At 38.3% G+C, this 17,132-nt stretch overlaps 2 protein-coding genes across 2 annotated transcripts; one reads left to right on the forward strand and one right to left on the reverse strand.

Annotated features, from left to right (window-relative positions):
- Window positions 1-8,322: 8,322 nt before the first annotated feature.
- Window positions 8,323-8,988, reverse strand: LOC115953662. Its single transcript, XM_031071417.1, has one exon. It carries the CDS (start codon window positions 8,986-8,988, stop codon window positions 8,323-8,325), a length of 666 nt encoding a protein of 221 aa, XP_030927277.1.
- Window positions 8,989-11,586: 2,598 nt separating this feature from the next.
- On the forward strand, window positions 11,587-16,823 carry LOC115953671 (2-hydroxyisoflavanone dehydratase-like). The gene is made up of 2 exons (XM_031071427.1): window positions 11,587-11,719; window positions 16,210-16,823. The coding sequence occupies exons 1-2, from the start codon at window positions 11,587-11,589 to the stop codon at window positions 16,821-16,823; spliced, it is 747 nt and encodes a 248-aa protein (XP_030927287.1).
- The last annotated feature ends 309 nt before the right edge of the window (window positions 16,824-17,132 follow it).

Consider the following 17,132-nt stretch of genomic DNA (forward strand, 5'->3'; position numbering starts at 1 on the left):
CAGATATGAAAACTAGGTTAAACAGAGGCTAAGAACCCTAAGAGTATGTGTGCCCTAAGAACCCTAACCCGAAAACTACAAAATAGAAGCACAAAAACAAAGAATCTTACAGCCTAACATGCTCAGAATAACAACACAAAGCAAACCTAGACTAAACAAACATATTAAAGAAAGCAAAACACATATATAAACACAAGATCAAAAGAAAAATAAAGAAAAGAGAAGAGCCAAAGTTAGAAATTTTACTCTACACTAGAACTCTTTAGAGCTTGATTTTTACCATTCCCTTCTATCAATCTAGTCACAACCAATTCAAAATAAGTTAATAAACTTCAAAACTCAAAGATCAAGACCATCAAATAAAACTTGACTTGAGGATGTTTTGTAAAAAACTCCCTATTTGATTCATTATTTTCTAGTGAATCTTATGTGGTTTACCATTGGAATTTGTCTTCCTTGTAAAAGTTCAATTTATGGCTTTATATAGTTAAAAAATAGGGGTTTGGTGCTGCTCCTAGACGATGTGGGATCCATTCCAAACCTAGTTTAAATGCATAAAACTTGACTTACGTAATTTTTGGAACCCTAGCATGAGTGCGCATGCATGTGTATGTGTACACATGCATGAAGCATGCGCACGCAGAGCTTGAGCATGCGTGCGCATACGTGTGTATATGTACGCATGCCCTAGGGTTTTCGTGGTCTTTCTTTTTCGAAAATAGTTTATTTGGTCCAAAAATAAGTTGTATTTTCCATAAACACTTTCCTCAAATCAATTTATATTTGATTGGGTCCTATACCAACCTTGGGCTTTAGAATTCTAACATCATTAGGGAACGGGGGCCCGAGTGGTAATTGGTATAAAATGCGGTGTCTACAGATGCCCATCTTTTGATTCATGAGCTTTGTTGACAGAATTAAAAGAATAATAGGTAAAACATTTTGTTTTGATGTACTGCTCGAGCCCAACCCATGTACATAGTGAACAACATGCATACATGGAGCGGGGTGTAACTTTACAGAGTTGTGTGGGATTCATATGTCCGAAGTCCCACCAGTGTTACTTGAGAAATGAGCAATGACAAGTTCATTATCCAAGAAACTATCATGCCAATTACAAGCAAAAGGTGAGTGACTCATTATCCTAGAGTCATTAAAAAGAAAAAACAAACATAGCCCATAGCCTCAACCACCAACCAAGCAAACAAGGGAGATAAAAGGATTCATATCTGTGGTGTCTATCTGGGGCTCTTGCCTTAAACTTCTCCAAGTAGCTCTTGCCTCAAATATTCGTTGGGTGGCTTTTGCCTCTAGGTAGCTTCTGTCTCTATCTCAATATCTTCTAATCTGGCGAGGCTCTTACCTCTACGTGACTTCTATCTCCATCTTTATCTCTTCAATTCTAGGTGGATTTTGCCTTGATTCTGGTGTACATTTTCAATTCCAAGAAGAATATGTACTCAAGTTCTGTATTCTCCTTTTCTCTTCTTATCTTAGGGATTTGTGTCTATATATTCAATTCTCGAAAAATATGTGCACAAGTATGGTGATGATCTTGAACAGAAAGCTCACTTGAGGGGCTTCCCAACATGCATGGGCTTTCTTGGTAATTTTGACTCACGAAGGAGCTTTTCTAGGTAGCTTTCAACTTATGAAGAAGTCTCTAATGATATAGAATCCACTGGGGAAGATTCTTCTTTCATGACTTACTAGGGAGTTTGTTGATGGTTTTAGCTCAGGAAGAAGTTTCATTCTTAATTCTTGACTTATTGGAGAAAATTCTTTTCCTTATAACCCATGAGGGAGTTATTTTGGTGCTTTGGACCCACAGGGAGGTCCTCAAATTCACTTGGAGGAAGTCTTTCTATCTGTGAGTCACTAGGGAGTTGGTGGATGGTTTTAACTCATGAGGGAGTTTCCTTGGTGACTTCTAATCCACTAGGGGATGCTTTTAGGATCCTTCTAATCCACTGGGGAATGCTCTTATAATCCTTGTTTCTTTCAACCTGTTGAGGGTATTTTTGTCAGTTTAGTGTTTCTTTGTAACATTCTTAATAATCCACGGTCCACTGGGGAGGCCTAAACTACATGTAGTTTAGTCATCAGATGTCTTCTTGCCTTTTCATTTTTCTCAAACGGTTACCAACTATTTCTTTTTCCTCTTATTCCTCTTTATCTTCCTTAACTTTTAATTTTCTCTCTAACTTTTAAACTTCCATTTTCTCTCTACAAAAACTCTCTACCTCTTCCTCATTCTCTCACCCCTTCATATCAGACTTAGAAAAATCCGCTCTTCCCTAGGAACTCTCTCATCTTCTCCAATGGCACCTAAGACCAAAACCAAGAAAACCTCTTATGTGATTTCCGGGAAAGTCATCAATCTCACCCACTGGGATGGGGCCACAAGGCTAATAGAGTCTCCTCCATTGACTTTCAGGCCACAAAACCACCTCTCAGAGGGTGCATGGGCTGGATTGGTAAGTTTTTCAAACTTTTTCCATTTTCAAGTTTTTCTTTGATCTTCTGTTTTAATTCGTTTTGGACTTGTAAATGCTTGGGTTTTGTTGTGGGATGGGTCTAGATGAAATCCTAATTTCCTAGGAGGGCTAGGAACATGTTTAGGATGATTTTGATTCATAGCATGCTTGAAACTATTGAATGAACCATTCTACTTGTGTTCATGTGTGCGCATACACGTGCATATGTGCGTAGGTGGCTTCATGCGTACGCATCCACTCTTCATGCATACGCATCTATGTTCATTAGTGCATTATGGATGCGTGCTACAACATGCATATGCATGTAGGGCCTTACGTATGCATACACGAGACCTGCGTACGCATATTGGTACTCATAAACCTCATTTTTTGTCCAATTTGATTTTTTTCACCCATTTTTCATATCCAATCATGATTCTTATGCTCTTTTTCATCCTCTTTTGCAGGTCTTACCACCTTTCATGGGTAAGGGTAGTATTAGCCGTATTTCTTCATGGTATAGGGCCCTAACCAAGGATACAAAGGCCTTGGTGTACGCAGCCAGCTTCGAACCTGTCGTTCATTTGCTTCTAGAGGGTTCTGCCAGTGGCATTCTAGTGCAGACACTAGCTAAGAGGTGGTGAGATGCCACCCACACCTTCCACATTGCCGAGAGGGAGATGACAGTGACTCTTTATGATTTTCATCGGATGATGGGTTTGAGATTTGATGGCCCCCCTCATTGATGTGGAGGGTGTAGGCACTCGAGCGAAAGTATTCACTATTTCGATCTAGAGGCCGACTAAAGGCCTTATTCTCAGGCGACACTTGATGATTATGCTCGGATGGTTAAGGCATTCTTGTTGTATCTGCTAGGGGTATTCTCTTCGCCAATGGAAGATAGATTGTATCCTTGAGGTGACTGGCCCTCTTCCGTGACTTCAAGCATGCTTGGAAGGAGAACTGGGGCTAGGCTTTCCCTGCCTACCTCTTTTCGGTCCTGGATACTTTGAGCCAAGGGACTTTATGTCAGCCGGTGGGACCTTAGAAGCTCTTTGAGGTTAGACCCTTTTTCTTTTTCTTTTGTAGTTTCACCAATTGTACTTCGTACTCTTGCAAACTGTATTTGTTCAAGTCATCTGAGTTTACAAACTGCATTTCATGCTTTTGCAACTATTCCTAATTTTCTTGCAAACTATCATCTTGCGAACTGCCATCTTGCAAACTGTATCTCTGTCTTGCAAACTACATCTTGTTTTCTTGCAAAATGTCATCTTGTATCTTGCAAACTATGTCTTATTTTCTTGCAAACTGCATCTCTGTCTTGAAAACTATCATCTTGCAAATTGCATCTTGTTTTCTTGTAGACTATCATCTTGCAACGTTAAGCCTTGAACTATGGCCTTGTCACCCGCAGTGTAGATGTGGACCTAAAGAACTTCCCCTCGGTCCAGGCTCATCTCAACAACCTCTCTTCTGAAGATGTGAGTAAAATTCTTCTTTCCTAGCTGTCATTGCATGTTTGAAAGGTTTTCTCTCTAACCATGAGTGCTTTTTACAAGTCACTTGGGGGCTTTGGTTGGGTGTCCCTCCCATTACTGACCCTGGTCTAGAGGCGACTGCCATTATCTCTTCTACGGCTACCTAACCCTTGGAAGGTGTTGGTTTGAGGATTCTCTACTTGGCTAAAGGGGCTTTTTGTTAGCTGGCAGGTACGAAAATGCCTCAAGTTCCAATGGATCCTCCCTTGTTCATGCTTGCCTTGCTCTCAATGACTGATGCTGAGTATCAAATGTGGAGGAGCAGCATTGCCTATGCCGAGCGGCTTATGGGCGACCTTGATTATGGAGAGTTCAGTGAGACTTGCCTCATGCCTTTCTTCCCAATTGGAGTATGTATCCTCTCTCTTTCCTCTTTGTTTTCTCTTTATCTTGCATATCTTGCATATGTTGCATGTGATGATGCTCAATGTGGTAATCATGTCAGGATGTGGCTAGTTCTGCCATGGGTGGCCCTGTTAACTCTTCCCATTTGCCTTGGTCAATCTTTACTTATGGTTTTGATGGCTTTGCTCGGGAGCTTCTTGTGGGACGAAACCCAAATGTCATGGGTTATCCTTTCCCTTTGAGTATATAAGCAATGAGTTCTCTTTATCCTTGTCTTCCTTTATCCTTCTTCCTTTCTTTTCTCTTTTTTCTGCACCCTTCGGGCTTGTCTTAACAATGTCTTTTTTTCAAATCTAGCCCATTACGACAGAGCACAAGGAGCTTGTTTGGCTCACTAGGAACCTCTAGTTAGAGGTGTTCGAGTATTTTAGGTAGATCTACCGGCCTAGAGGGTATGACTACCTAAGTGATGATGATGATGACGGTGATAACCCTAAGACGACTCTAAGTTATCAGCTGAGGAAGAGGTACTACCGATGATGCCCCTGTAGTTCAGACACAAGCACAAACAGACACAGCATAGAATATTTCTAAGTCTTTTTTCTTTTTCTCTTTTAGCATATATATCTTCCACACTTTAGATTTTATTTAAGACATTGGGTTATATTTTAAGAATATCTTTATATTTTTTGCTTTTATTTTAGGACATGTACTTATTTTACTAATTAAGGGAACTTTGGATATGTATTTATTTTATTCTATCTTGCTTTTTCTTTTTCTTTTCCTCTTTGATGCATGAAAATCTAAGCATGAATCTGTCTCGATGTGGATTAACAAGCTTAATTTCAATTTTAAAGATGCTCTAATCTCCCTTGGCCTTTTTTGTATTTCTTTCTTTCATTAAATCAAAGTGAATTAGCCTCTTCTGCTAGTAGCCATTAAATTTCGGATTCCTACTCGGCATGTTTTTAAATTTAATGGTGTGAAATTATGCCCAACTCTTGAAGAATTTGGTGCAATCATGGGAGAACACAACTTCGATGCTATCATTCTTCCTACTCTCAAGGAAGATCTTTCTGACCTAGCTCATCGACTCTTAGTGGTTACTCTAGCTATGCTAAGAGATGGTGCAAGTCCAACAAATTGAATGCTTTCATGGCCGAGGCAAAGCGCTTTCACCATCTCAACGTTTTTTGCCTTTGCATTCTTGCATGGTTCTTTTTCGTGCATAAAACACTTCGTGTGGATCTGGGTATACTCCATGTGGTCAAGAATCCAGGGAGTGGGAGCCCAATGACCATCGTGTTGATTGAAACCCTCAATGGTTTGGATGCTATTCATAGGGAGGAAGTAACATTCTTTGTGGAGAGTCCCCTTCTTCAAGTATGATCCCTAATTTTTCCCTAGGTTCTTAACCTAGCAGGATTCCTCTAATTTTTGCATGGATTGGCTTTTAGTTTTTAACCCATTAAGGCTCCTTATATCATCTTTGAATATTTCTCTTTTTTACTTTTTCTTTCTTTTTTTCATCTCTCCATTTTCCACTCAATGCTCATGCTTTCTCTCCCCCCCCCCCTCATATATGGCGGCTATATGAGAAGCTCAAATTGAATTTCCCCCCCATTGTTTCTCCTAGTTGGTATCAACCAAAGCATTACCGTAATCGCAAGCTCAAAGATAAAGAGATGGATCCCGCTCAGCTTACTGAACTCTTGAAGCATCTTACTTCTTTAGATGTCCAATGGGTGGTAAAGTGGTGGTGCATTAAGGCCATGTCTAGTTGTGATATCAAGAAAAACCATGTACCTTTGGTTGGGCTTTGTCATTGTTCTTATTATCCTACATGTCACATTACATAGAAATTTGATGACCGTTAAAGGGTACCTTGTGGCTTTGGTTCTTTTCATAACTTAGCATTCACTAAGAGAATCTTGGGCAGAATCCATGAGACTTGGCTGTAAAGGGCGATGAATAGGGACATCAATTTTCCTTAGTTTCTCCATCCAACTTTGGGATACAAGGATTGACTATACATTGATATGAGAGTAGTCCACAAGGAAGAGAATGATCACAGGAAATCCAACAAAAGGAAAAAGATTGAGTGACTACTTTGATATGTCCCAAATTTTACTTTTCTGCACTTTATTATTCTATGTCTTTTTATTTGAGTTAATAAAAGATTGGAAGATTCCAAATCCCCTATGAAAAAATTATTATCTTTTAATTTGAGCAATGAGAGAATCAACTATTTTATTATCTTTGCTTATTGTCTTTATTTTCCTTTTCTTTCTTTTTTTATTTTTCTGTGCCATGTAATTTTTTCCCATGACGTCCTTGTAGGAATTTTTGCTATGCCCATGGTATTTTCCCCTAAGCCTAGATCACCCTTTCGGGTTTTCAACCTAGCAGGGTCTCTTTGCCTTAACTTTTGCCTAGGCTGCCCTTTCGGGTTTTCAACCCAACAGGCTTTTTTTTTTTTTTTTTTTTTTTTTTTTTTTTTCGTTTTTCAAATGTTATACTTTTGAAGCTTGTCCATGTTGATTGGATGAAGCATCTGTTCTCCATCCAAATCTATAATTCTTGTAGCACTTCCTAACATGATCTTCTTGATAACAAAAGAAACACATCTTGGCTTCATCTTTACTCTTGGATCAAAATTTTCACCTCTAAGCACCTTTAAGATTAGATTTCCCTCCTTAAGGTTCATTGGTTTCACATTCTTGTTAAATGCTCTAGCAATCCTTTTTTGGTAACCTTGTGCATGATATTGGGCTTTCTTCTTCTTCTTACCTATCAAGGCTAACTGTTCATATCTTTCTCTCATCCAATCCTCTTCTAGGGCCTCGGTCCCCACCAATACTCTCAAACATTGTATCTCCACTTCAATGGGAAGTACTGTTTCACACCCATAAACCAAAGAGTAGGTAGTTGCCCCAGTTGATGCATGAATACAAGTCCTATAACCCCACAAGGAAAATGGAAGCTTCTTGGCCCAATCCTTATATGTCACTACCATCTGAGCTAGGATGTTCTTGATATTCTTGTTAGTTGCTTCGACAACCCCATTAGTCTGTGGTTGATATGGTGAAGACTTGTGATGGTCAATGTTGTACAACTCCATGATCTTATGGACCTCTCCATCAAAGTGAGAACCATTGTCAGAGATGATCTCTTGTGGCACTCCAAATCAGTAGATGATGTTATTTTCTATGAATCGGGCCACATGCTTGACTTTTAGTATGGAATAGGAGGTTATCTCTACCCTTTTGGTGAAGTAATCAATTGCAACTAGGGTGTATTCATGCCCATTCGAGGCCTTCGGAGCTATTCTTCCAATCACATCTATGCCCAATATTGAAAAATACCATGGAGAGGTCATTCTGTATAGTTTACTCAGTGGCACATGGTACATTCTGTATAGTCATGACAACTTTTCACAATGTCCACACAATTGGTTTCCATAGTATTCCAATAGTATCTAATCCTTAAAATCTTCTTTGCCAACATCCTCCCATTCATTTGAGGACCATAAATCCCTTGGTGGATTTCTTCCACCACTTTTTCAGGTTCTTCTTTCTTCAAACAACGAAGGTGCACCCCGTCACAGGACCTTCTATAGAGCTAACCTCCTCATAGGATGTATTGCAACGCCATCATCCTAACTGAACGATGTTCCTTCTTTCTGGCACCCTTAGGGTAGATTCCTAATTCTAGAAACATCATGATGTCATAAAACAAGGGGTTCCTTCCACTTCTATTGCTAAGAAGGCCAAATCTTCCTTCTCTTTGTGTACCAGTTGATATTTCTATTTGATTTCTAAAGGTTGTGTCCATACTTGTTTGGGTATTTCAATTATGGAGGCCAAAGTAGCCAATGCATTCACAAACTAATTCTGAGCTCTAGGGATGATAGTGTATTCAATCCTATCAAAGGTCTTTGTCAATTTATCCAAGTATTGTCAGTAAGGCTTTAAGTGTTCTCCCTGCACCTTTCGTAATTTTTGTGCTTGGGCTATGACCAACATTGAATCCCTAAAGACCTCGGCTTCTTTTACCCCTAGCTCTCGTAGGGCTTCCATTCCGGTGATACAAGCCTCGTATTCTACCATGTTATTGGTTGCTTCAAAGTTCAACTTGATGGCCAAAGGCATATGAGATCCATCGGGGGTAATCAAGAGAACTCCTATCCCATTTCCATATTGGTTCACGGCTCCATCAAAATACAGCTTCCATGCCTCTAGTTCTATATCCAAAGTGTCCTCGTTTGGGAAATTCTTTCTAACACTTTCTCCTTCTATAGGGTTCTTGGCACAAAAATCTGACATGGCACTTCCCTTAATGGTTTTTCTAGCCACATATTTCAAGTTAAATTTATCCAATAGGATCAACCATCTTGAAAATCTTCCGCTTAAGGAAGGCTTCTTAAATAAGTACTTCAAGGGTTTCATTCTGGCAACTATCCATACTTGGAATGGTAGGATGATATGTCTCAATTTCTGTACATCCCATACAAGAGCGAAGCATGATTTCTTAATGGGTGTGTACCTAGTCTTATAGTCATGGAATATCTTGCTCAAGTAATACATGGCTCTCTCGTTCTTGTCATCACCTTCTTGCGCTAACATGCTTCCTTCTGCATCCACTATAATTGAGAGATAGAGGAGTAAAAGTTTTCTAGGTTCTGGAGGTACCAAGATAGGCAGGTGGAGAAGATACTCCTTGATAAGCTCAAAGGCTTTCTAAAACTCATGATTCCATGTATGGGGTTCATTCTTCCTTAAAAGTTTGAAGTTTGAAGATAGGTTCACAAGTGGAGGTGAGTTTGACGATGAATCGGCTAATGTATTGCAATTGGCCTAGGAATCTTCTTATCTCCTTCTCACTCTTAGGCCAAGGCATTTCCAATATGGCCTTGATCTTAGATGGGTCAACTTCTATCCCTCTATCACTTACTAGGAAGCCTAATAGTTTTCTAGTAGTAACTCTAAAAGTATACTTTGGTGGGTTCAACCTCAATCTATACTCTTTAATCCTTTCAAAGAACTTCCTCAAGTTGGTGATATGACCTCCTTTATCCTTGGACTTTATGATTATGTCATCAACATAAACCTATAACTTATTGTGCATCATGTCATGTAATAAGGTTGTGGCCATTCTTTGGTAGGTTGCTCTTGCATCCTTGAGTCCAAATGGCATTACTGTGTAATAATAGATTCCCCATTCAGTGGTGAATGTAGTCTTGTCCATGTCCTTAGGAGCCATCTTGATTTGGTTGTATCCTGAGAAACCATCCATGAAATACATCAAGGTACTACTAGTGGTGTTATCCACTAAGGCATCTATGTAAGGCAAAGGGAAATCATCCTTAGGACAAGCATTGTGTAAGTTTTTAAAGTCTACACACATCATCACTTTCCCATCCTTCTTGGGTGCAGGCATAACATTTGCTATCCATTCAGCTTGATGTATGGGTTTGATGAACCCTACTTTCAATTACTAGGTGACTTCCTTTCTGATCTTAAGAAGCTATTCAGTTATCATTTGTCTCAACTTCTGCTTGACAGGCACCATGTGAGAATGAGTATCAATGTGATGTTGTGCTATCTTGGGATCAATGCCATGCATATCTTCATAAGACCATGCAAATACTTCTTGGAATTCAGTGAAAAGTTCTTTAAGATCTTTTCTTTCTTGTTCATTTAATGTTGAGCCAATTTTAATTAAGTGTGGATTCTCATCATTGCCCAAATTAAGAGTTTCAAAAGTTGGTTCCATAGGTTCAATTTTCTTTTTCAATTGTTTATTAGTTTCATTTTCAAATTTATTAGAATAAGTTAAGTCCATAATTTCGATATTATGGGACACATCAAAATAAGCCAAATCAGATTCATCTTATTAAAAATATTGAAAAGTATATTGGAACTTCCATTATAAGAAACTGTAAGGACACAATTCTCTGGCGGCCCAATAAGGATGTTGGGCTCACGCATGGAAGATCCCTCACAATATGATTTGTAGAGAGTGGGCTTGAAAAGCTAGCCGTTGGTCACGGGGCGATGCCCGGTCCTGGTTTTAGAAAAAATTCGTGTAGAAGAAAGGATTTGGGCTTGAACGTTTAAGCCCTACGGCATTGCATCCTATGGGATGGGCCTCCTCGGACTTGATCCGAGGACCATTAGGGTCTTACCCAGGTTACCTGACGATGGGTTTTTTTTTCTGTAATCTCAGGTGTTGTTGAGATATTCTCACCCAGATCGTCTCCCTTTTTCGAAGGTGGAATGGGAGTCCCCTTTCGATTTACTTACTTTCTTCTTTTATACTCGTCTGCGTTAACTGTCTTTCGTCCACGTGTAGGGTCAATCTTTACAAGACTGATATTTGTCCCATCAGTCTAATCCCAGAATTGTTGGGGATGGTTGATAAGGCTGCAGAGTACGGCTTTGTCAGATGCAGAGTCTTATCTGGAAGGGTAGTAAGGATAACTTCCCCCAAGATATTTTGGATCTCCTTACAAATTCGTTCCTATACCAGTTTTACCCCTTTATTCTGGTGGGATTCTGGATCTGCCGAGGACTGAACTGTCCTCGGCTGCCACCCAAAACTGTTTTGTGCTCTGTATTGTAGAGTTTGGGCCACAGCTCTCCTCGGCTTAGGCCTTCGGATTTTCCAAGAGCAACTGGGCTTGGCCCTTAAATTATTGGGCCTCACAGAAACCTTTCCCATAATATTAGAAAACCCAATCCAAGTCCAATTACTAAATTGCTCATCTGTAGGCACGATGAATTCTGTCCTTCCTTCCTTTAGGTTCCCTTGCCGTCTTCTTCACCTTCTCCCTCGAAGAGAGTCTTAAGCTCGGACCAATCCTTTTCTTCCCATGGCTTCCATGTGAGCAATGCCTTGAATAACTCATCAGGGCCTTCTTCTTGGTCGGAAGAGGTACAATTTTCCGCTCCACACGACCAATCCAGCTCAATATTAATGTAGTAATCTATGTGGCTAAACTTGTCGTCATCTTCTTCCTCATCATCTTCATCCTCGTCTTGGGCCAAGACAAAGTACATTTAGCATCGGGAGGTGGGGTGGTTTCTTGCTTAATCAAAATACAAGCAGGGATAATTTGGGTTATCCTAATCGTCGAAGTCCAATTTGGCCAATCATGGTCTTCCTAAGATCATGCACTTCCTATTTTAGAAAAGTCATTGGATGAGCCCTTTTGAAGGACCATGTCCCAGGATTATGCTTCAGTACAGGGACAAGCAAGTGAACCATTCCTTCAATCATTACATGGTCAACCTCCTCTTGAGTCATATGGTCAGACATCCTGGTACGTGGGAAATCTAGAAGAAGCCAACAAAAGTATAAACACATGTCCCAAAAGTTTCTTTTATTTAGATGTTCTTGGAAAGTCTTCAAGTCCATTTTAATGAAGGTCCATTACAAAATCACTTCCTTTCTTCTAATGAATCTTGCCTCTTGTTTCATAAGGCTTAGGCCATTTACAATAAAGCTCTCATCTTACACTCATGGGCTTTCATTAGAACGTGCTTATAGATTTTCAACCCTTTGTCTCAAACATAAGCCAACAATGTGTTCATCACCTTTAATCTCTTCCTTTCTCATATTCATTATCATCATTCTTTTTGAAGTAGCCTTCTAGCTAGAATATATTGTGGCCTTCCTCTCAAAGCCTATGAATCTCTCATCATTTTGAGCCTTGACATGCAACAAAGAGGCCCAAGATTAGGGAGATTCATATTGACTTGTAGGAACTTGGATGCTAGATCCATAGCATATTTGTTACCTTTGGCCCAAGACTTTCTTTCTCAAGACTTTGATTTTGGGCTTATGATACCAAATAAGCTATCAACTTATGAACCTTTTGAGTTAAGACATACCTTTGGATTTTGAGATAAGCCTCTTATATATGAGAACTTCTTTTCTTTTTATCCCATTGTCTTAGGGTATGCCATAACTTTTGGGTCATCCTATTAAATTTTACATCTTTTATTTGTCCCTTAGAATTAGGTGAACACAAGATATATGATTGAACAAACAAGAAATATAAAGGGTACCATCTTTTGATAGAATCTACTATATCTCTAAGTGTGGATAGAAATACCTTAAAGCAAAAGCTCCTAAGCTTGATTTTTGACCGTTCCCCTCAATCAAATCTATCACAATTCAATAAAACAGTGATTAGAAACTTTAAAATAAAAACGTTGGGGCCAGAAAATGTCTCAATCAAATAAAATTGACTTAAGGGTGTTTTGTGAAAAATTCCCTTTTGATTCACTATTTTCTAATGAATATTAGGTTTTTCCTGTAGGATTTCTGTGTCTTTTGAAAATGTACCATGTAAGACTTTTTATAGTTGAAAAAATGGAATTTAGAATTGCTCCTAGACGATGCGGGATTCATTCCAAATCTTAGCCATTATTGCAGAAAACTTGTCCTTCTTATGCTTCTGAAACCTTAGCTGCGTATGTAGGAATGTGCCTGCGTATGCATGCTTTGGCCCACGTACGCAGGTTGTGACCCACGTATGCAAGCTGAGGGTCACTTTGGTAATTTTATTTCCAAAAATAGATTTTTGCTCATTTAAAAGGTTATATTTTCCATTTTAACACTCCTTAAGTCAATTTAATATCTGATTGTGCTCTAAAATGGCCTTAGGCCTTTGAGTTAGAGCATCATTAGGGAATGGGGGCCCGAGTCGTAAGGGGTACAAAATGCGGTGTCTACAAGCCCCACCCGACCTGTGGGTCGACTTCCACTTAATGTGTTCCATGTCTTAGTCTCATTAAAGGCTTGTTTAACACATTATTCTATAACACACACACACACACACCTGCTAACATGCATCTAAAGCAAACAACATGATATAATCATCCCTAAACCTAGCATTCTTTTATCATGGCATACAATAATATATCTCAAAAGGGTAGAAACATCACGAGGCAGATTAGGATCAACACGTTATAGCATTTAATCCTCAAAGCGTGGGATTCAATCAAGCATATCATGTTCACATCCATCAACCAAATCAAATGCATGTTCATGGTATTATGCATGAATTAGGGTTTTTAAGGTATTTCTTTTCCCAAAATAGTTTATTTAGTCCAAAAATAAATTATATTTTCCATAAACACTTTCCTCAAGTCAATTTCCATTTGATCGGGTCTTGAGCCAATCTTGGGTGTTAGAATTCTAATATCATTGGGGAACGGGGGCTCGAGTCGTAAGGGGTACAAAATGCGGTGTCTATGGTGCCCCTTTTTGATTTAGTGAAGTTTGTATTATTATTATTTTTAATTTCTTTTTTCTTTCTTTCTTTTGGGTAATTACAATCTCCTCCCTTGAAATTTGAGAAAATAACACTCTACCCTAAACTTAAAAGGAAAAAACTCCCATCTCTTAAGGTTTGAAGAAAATAACACCCTCCCTTCTATTTATATTAATATTGGAATATTCTAAATTTTTATAAGATTTTCTTTAACAAAGTTTAATCATAATTAATAAAAATATAACTAATAAATTTATAATTAAAATGCAAAGTTTATCAAGTACCAAAAAACTTGTATCGATAAATCTCTCCTCAACCCTTTGAATTTTAATTCTGAGAGAGAGAATAATTTGGAAAACTTGTCATTAAGCAAAAGGCGAGTTAGTAAACAACATTTTAACATCAATTTAACAAAGTTTGATCAAATGGATGTCAATGGGCAGAATTTTTTTTTTTGGTATAGAGTGTCATTCCCTTATACCTCACGAGAGGGAAGTGTAATTACTCCCATTTTTTTCATAAAAAAAGAAAAAGAAAAAGAAAACTTTTTGATCTTCATAATTTGAATTTGTTTTCTTTTTGGATCACAATGTTCCAAAGTTGGATTTTCACTCTCAACATTGAGAGCACATTGAATATGTTCCTTTCATCCATAGCTGTTAACTTCTCTTTTACCCATTATCAAGGCACGCTTATCCTAGAATTAAAAGAAAATGACATGCTTAACCCAAAACTTGAGGCATTTTAGTTTCTTGGCAAACAATCAACAATGCATCAAGAACCAATGGAAAATCACCATCTACATGCCTATATATTTATGAAAATCCCACCACAATTACGGCTCCAATATTGAAAAAATTATGCATAAAACACTAGAACCTGACTTATAACAATTTTTAATATATAAAATAATAGATTTATGAAATGTACTATTGCAACATTAATTAATAATAAGATCCCTTAAAAATATCAATCTACACAAATAAATGGAGATTCACCGCATGACATGGTGAATTAATATTTATTTTAATTAAAACAAGATTCTTTTATTTAATAAAAATAAATACGATGAATTAAGCATAACTTTAAAAAAGAAAGTTAAAAAATATTATATAAAAACATTTTACGTATTTTGGGCTTGATTTTAAATTTGTCTGGAAAAGGTTTTACAGTTGACTATTTTATTTTATTTTATTTTATTTTTTTACCACAAAACAAACATGATAACATGTGTAAAATATTTTAATTATTTTTCAAAAAATATTTTACAGTGAAACAAACACTACTTAAGTAACTACTAACTAGTTCATGTTTCATTTGACAATCACTTTACAAAATCCGTTTTAAAACAAAGTTCAATTAATGAAAGTCCATTTCTTGATTAAAGTCATGTTTGATTCTTTATTTATAAAAAAAAAAAAAAAAAAAAAAAAAAAGTAGTCCATGTTTTGCACTTTTGCTGTCACATTTGACAATTAGGTAGGAAAGTTTACAACGAAATTACACAGTACAACGTGCGAGACTAGCTATAAAATTTACCAAATGGTCTTTGAATGAGAAGGCAAGAACTTCAGGTGGCGAAGCCTATTAATTAAAGGTTAAAATTTAGAAGTTATAAGTACCCGTCGCAGCATCCACATATTCAAACAACTATGCAGCCTTTACTCAATCAATAATACATAAATAGTAACCTTCTTCAATGGCCACCGAAATCATCCACGACTTCTGTTTTTTTCGTGTCCTCTCCAGTCCCACCATTTATAAAAGAATCTCAACGTCGGATGACCCGAATTCTAGAGTCCCATCCAAAGACAATCATCTCATTTGGACCAGTGGTATTGGCCCGTATCTTAGTCCCTGGATCCGCCAACCTGACCCAGAAACTCCCTTTGCTTTTCTTCGTGCATGGCGGTGGTTTCTGCATGCATTCCCCTTTCACTCCTAGATACCTTAATTATGTTCAAACCCTTGTTGCTAGGGCTGTCCAAATTCATCCAATCACCTGACCCACCCGAAGAACTGATTGGATCCAACCCGAAACCGGCCGATTCGACAACTCTGGCGGGTTGGCGGCAGGTCTTCACCATTAGAAACCGATTCCGACGGGTTGGGCTTCGGTTTTCCTCCCTTAAAACTGGAAAAACCCGAACCGACCGAAAGATTTCCAGATTCTGGCCAAAATTTTCAGATCCCGGCCAAAATTTTCCAGATCCCGACCAAAATTTCCAAATTCTAGCCAAAATTTTCTAGAATCCGACGAGAAAACCTAGATTTCGGTGATAGTTTTCCAGTTCCAGCTCTATTTCCCTTAGATCCGATGAGATTTTGATCGGATCTGGTGAAATCTCATCGAATCTGGTGAGATTTTCACTGGATCTGTGTTTTTTCCACCATTTTCTCGCTGTCTTGAATTTGACCAACCCACCGGCCAACTGTTGATATTCTGAACCGCCCGACCTGATTACTCCGGCGGGTCGGCGGCGGATGCCTTTTTTTCCCACCCGATTCCGACAGGTCGGTTCTGGGTTGGGCACAAACCCGACCTGAATCGACCCGTGGACAGCCCTACTTGTTGCTGAAGCTATTGTAATTGCTGTCTCCGTTAAGTACGGGCTATTCTCAGAAAGACCTAAACTTGCATGTTACGAGGACTCTTGGGTTGCACTTAAGTACGTGGTGTCACATGTTAATGGAGACGGACCTGAACCATGGTTCAATGATTATGTAGATTTTGATCGTGTCTTTATCGGTGGAGATAGTGCTAAAGGGAACATAGCTCATAATTTGGCTGTTCGAGTTGGGACAGATGGGTTACCTGAAGTGAAATTGGTTAGGGTGATTATGGTGCACCCGTTTTTTGGTGGTACGGCAGATGATCAAATGTGGCTATATATGTGTCCGAAGAATAGTGGATTGAATGATCCTAAAATGAGACCTGGTAAAGAGTATCTAGCTAGGCTAGGTTGTGAGAGGATGTTGATATTTGTGGCTGAGAAAGACCATCTTTTTGTTTTGGGTAAGCGTTACTATGAGGGATTGAAGAAGAGTGGGTGGGGAGGAAATGTAGAGATTGTTGTGAATTTAGGGGAGGTGCATTGTTTCCATTTGCTTGACCTCAAATATGAGAAGGCTATGGATTTGATTAAAAAATATGTTTCTTTCTTAATTAAAGAGTAATGGTTGTATTTTTGAGTCCGGATAACTTGTGATTTGTGATAAATAATTTTAGTTTGTTTAGACCCCTGTACACTCAGACTTTTTAACCTAATTAATTAACCAAGTTGATATTAGGTTTATTATGCAAATCTAAGTTAAACACATACAATCATATCATATGGTGCAGAAAAGTAAAGAGGGCAAGTAATATGATGACTTAGAAAAACTAATAAAACCAACAGTTTGAAGGTAAAAAACCTAGGGAGGATTTAACCTAAATTATCCTCAAGGCAACAAATTCACTATGATAGAATGAAAGTTTTATAATAG

The sequence above is a fragment of the Quercus lobata genome, chromosome 1, assembly GCF_001633185.2.
Source record: "Quercus lobata isolate SW786 chromosome 1, ValleyOak3.0 Primary Assembly, whole genome shotgun sequence".
Lineage (NCBI taxonomy): Eukaryota > Viridiplantae > Streptophyta > Magnoliopsida > Fagales > Fagaceae > Quercus > Quercus lobata.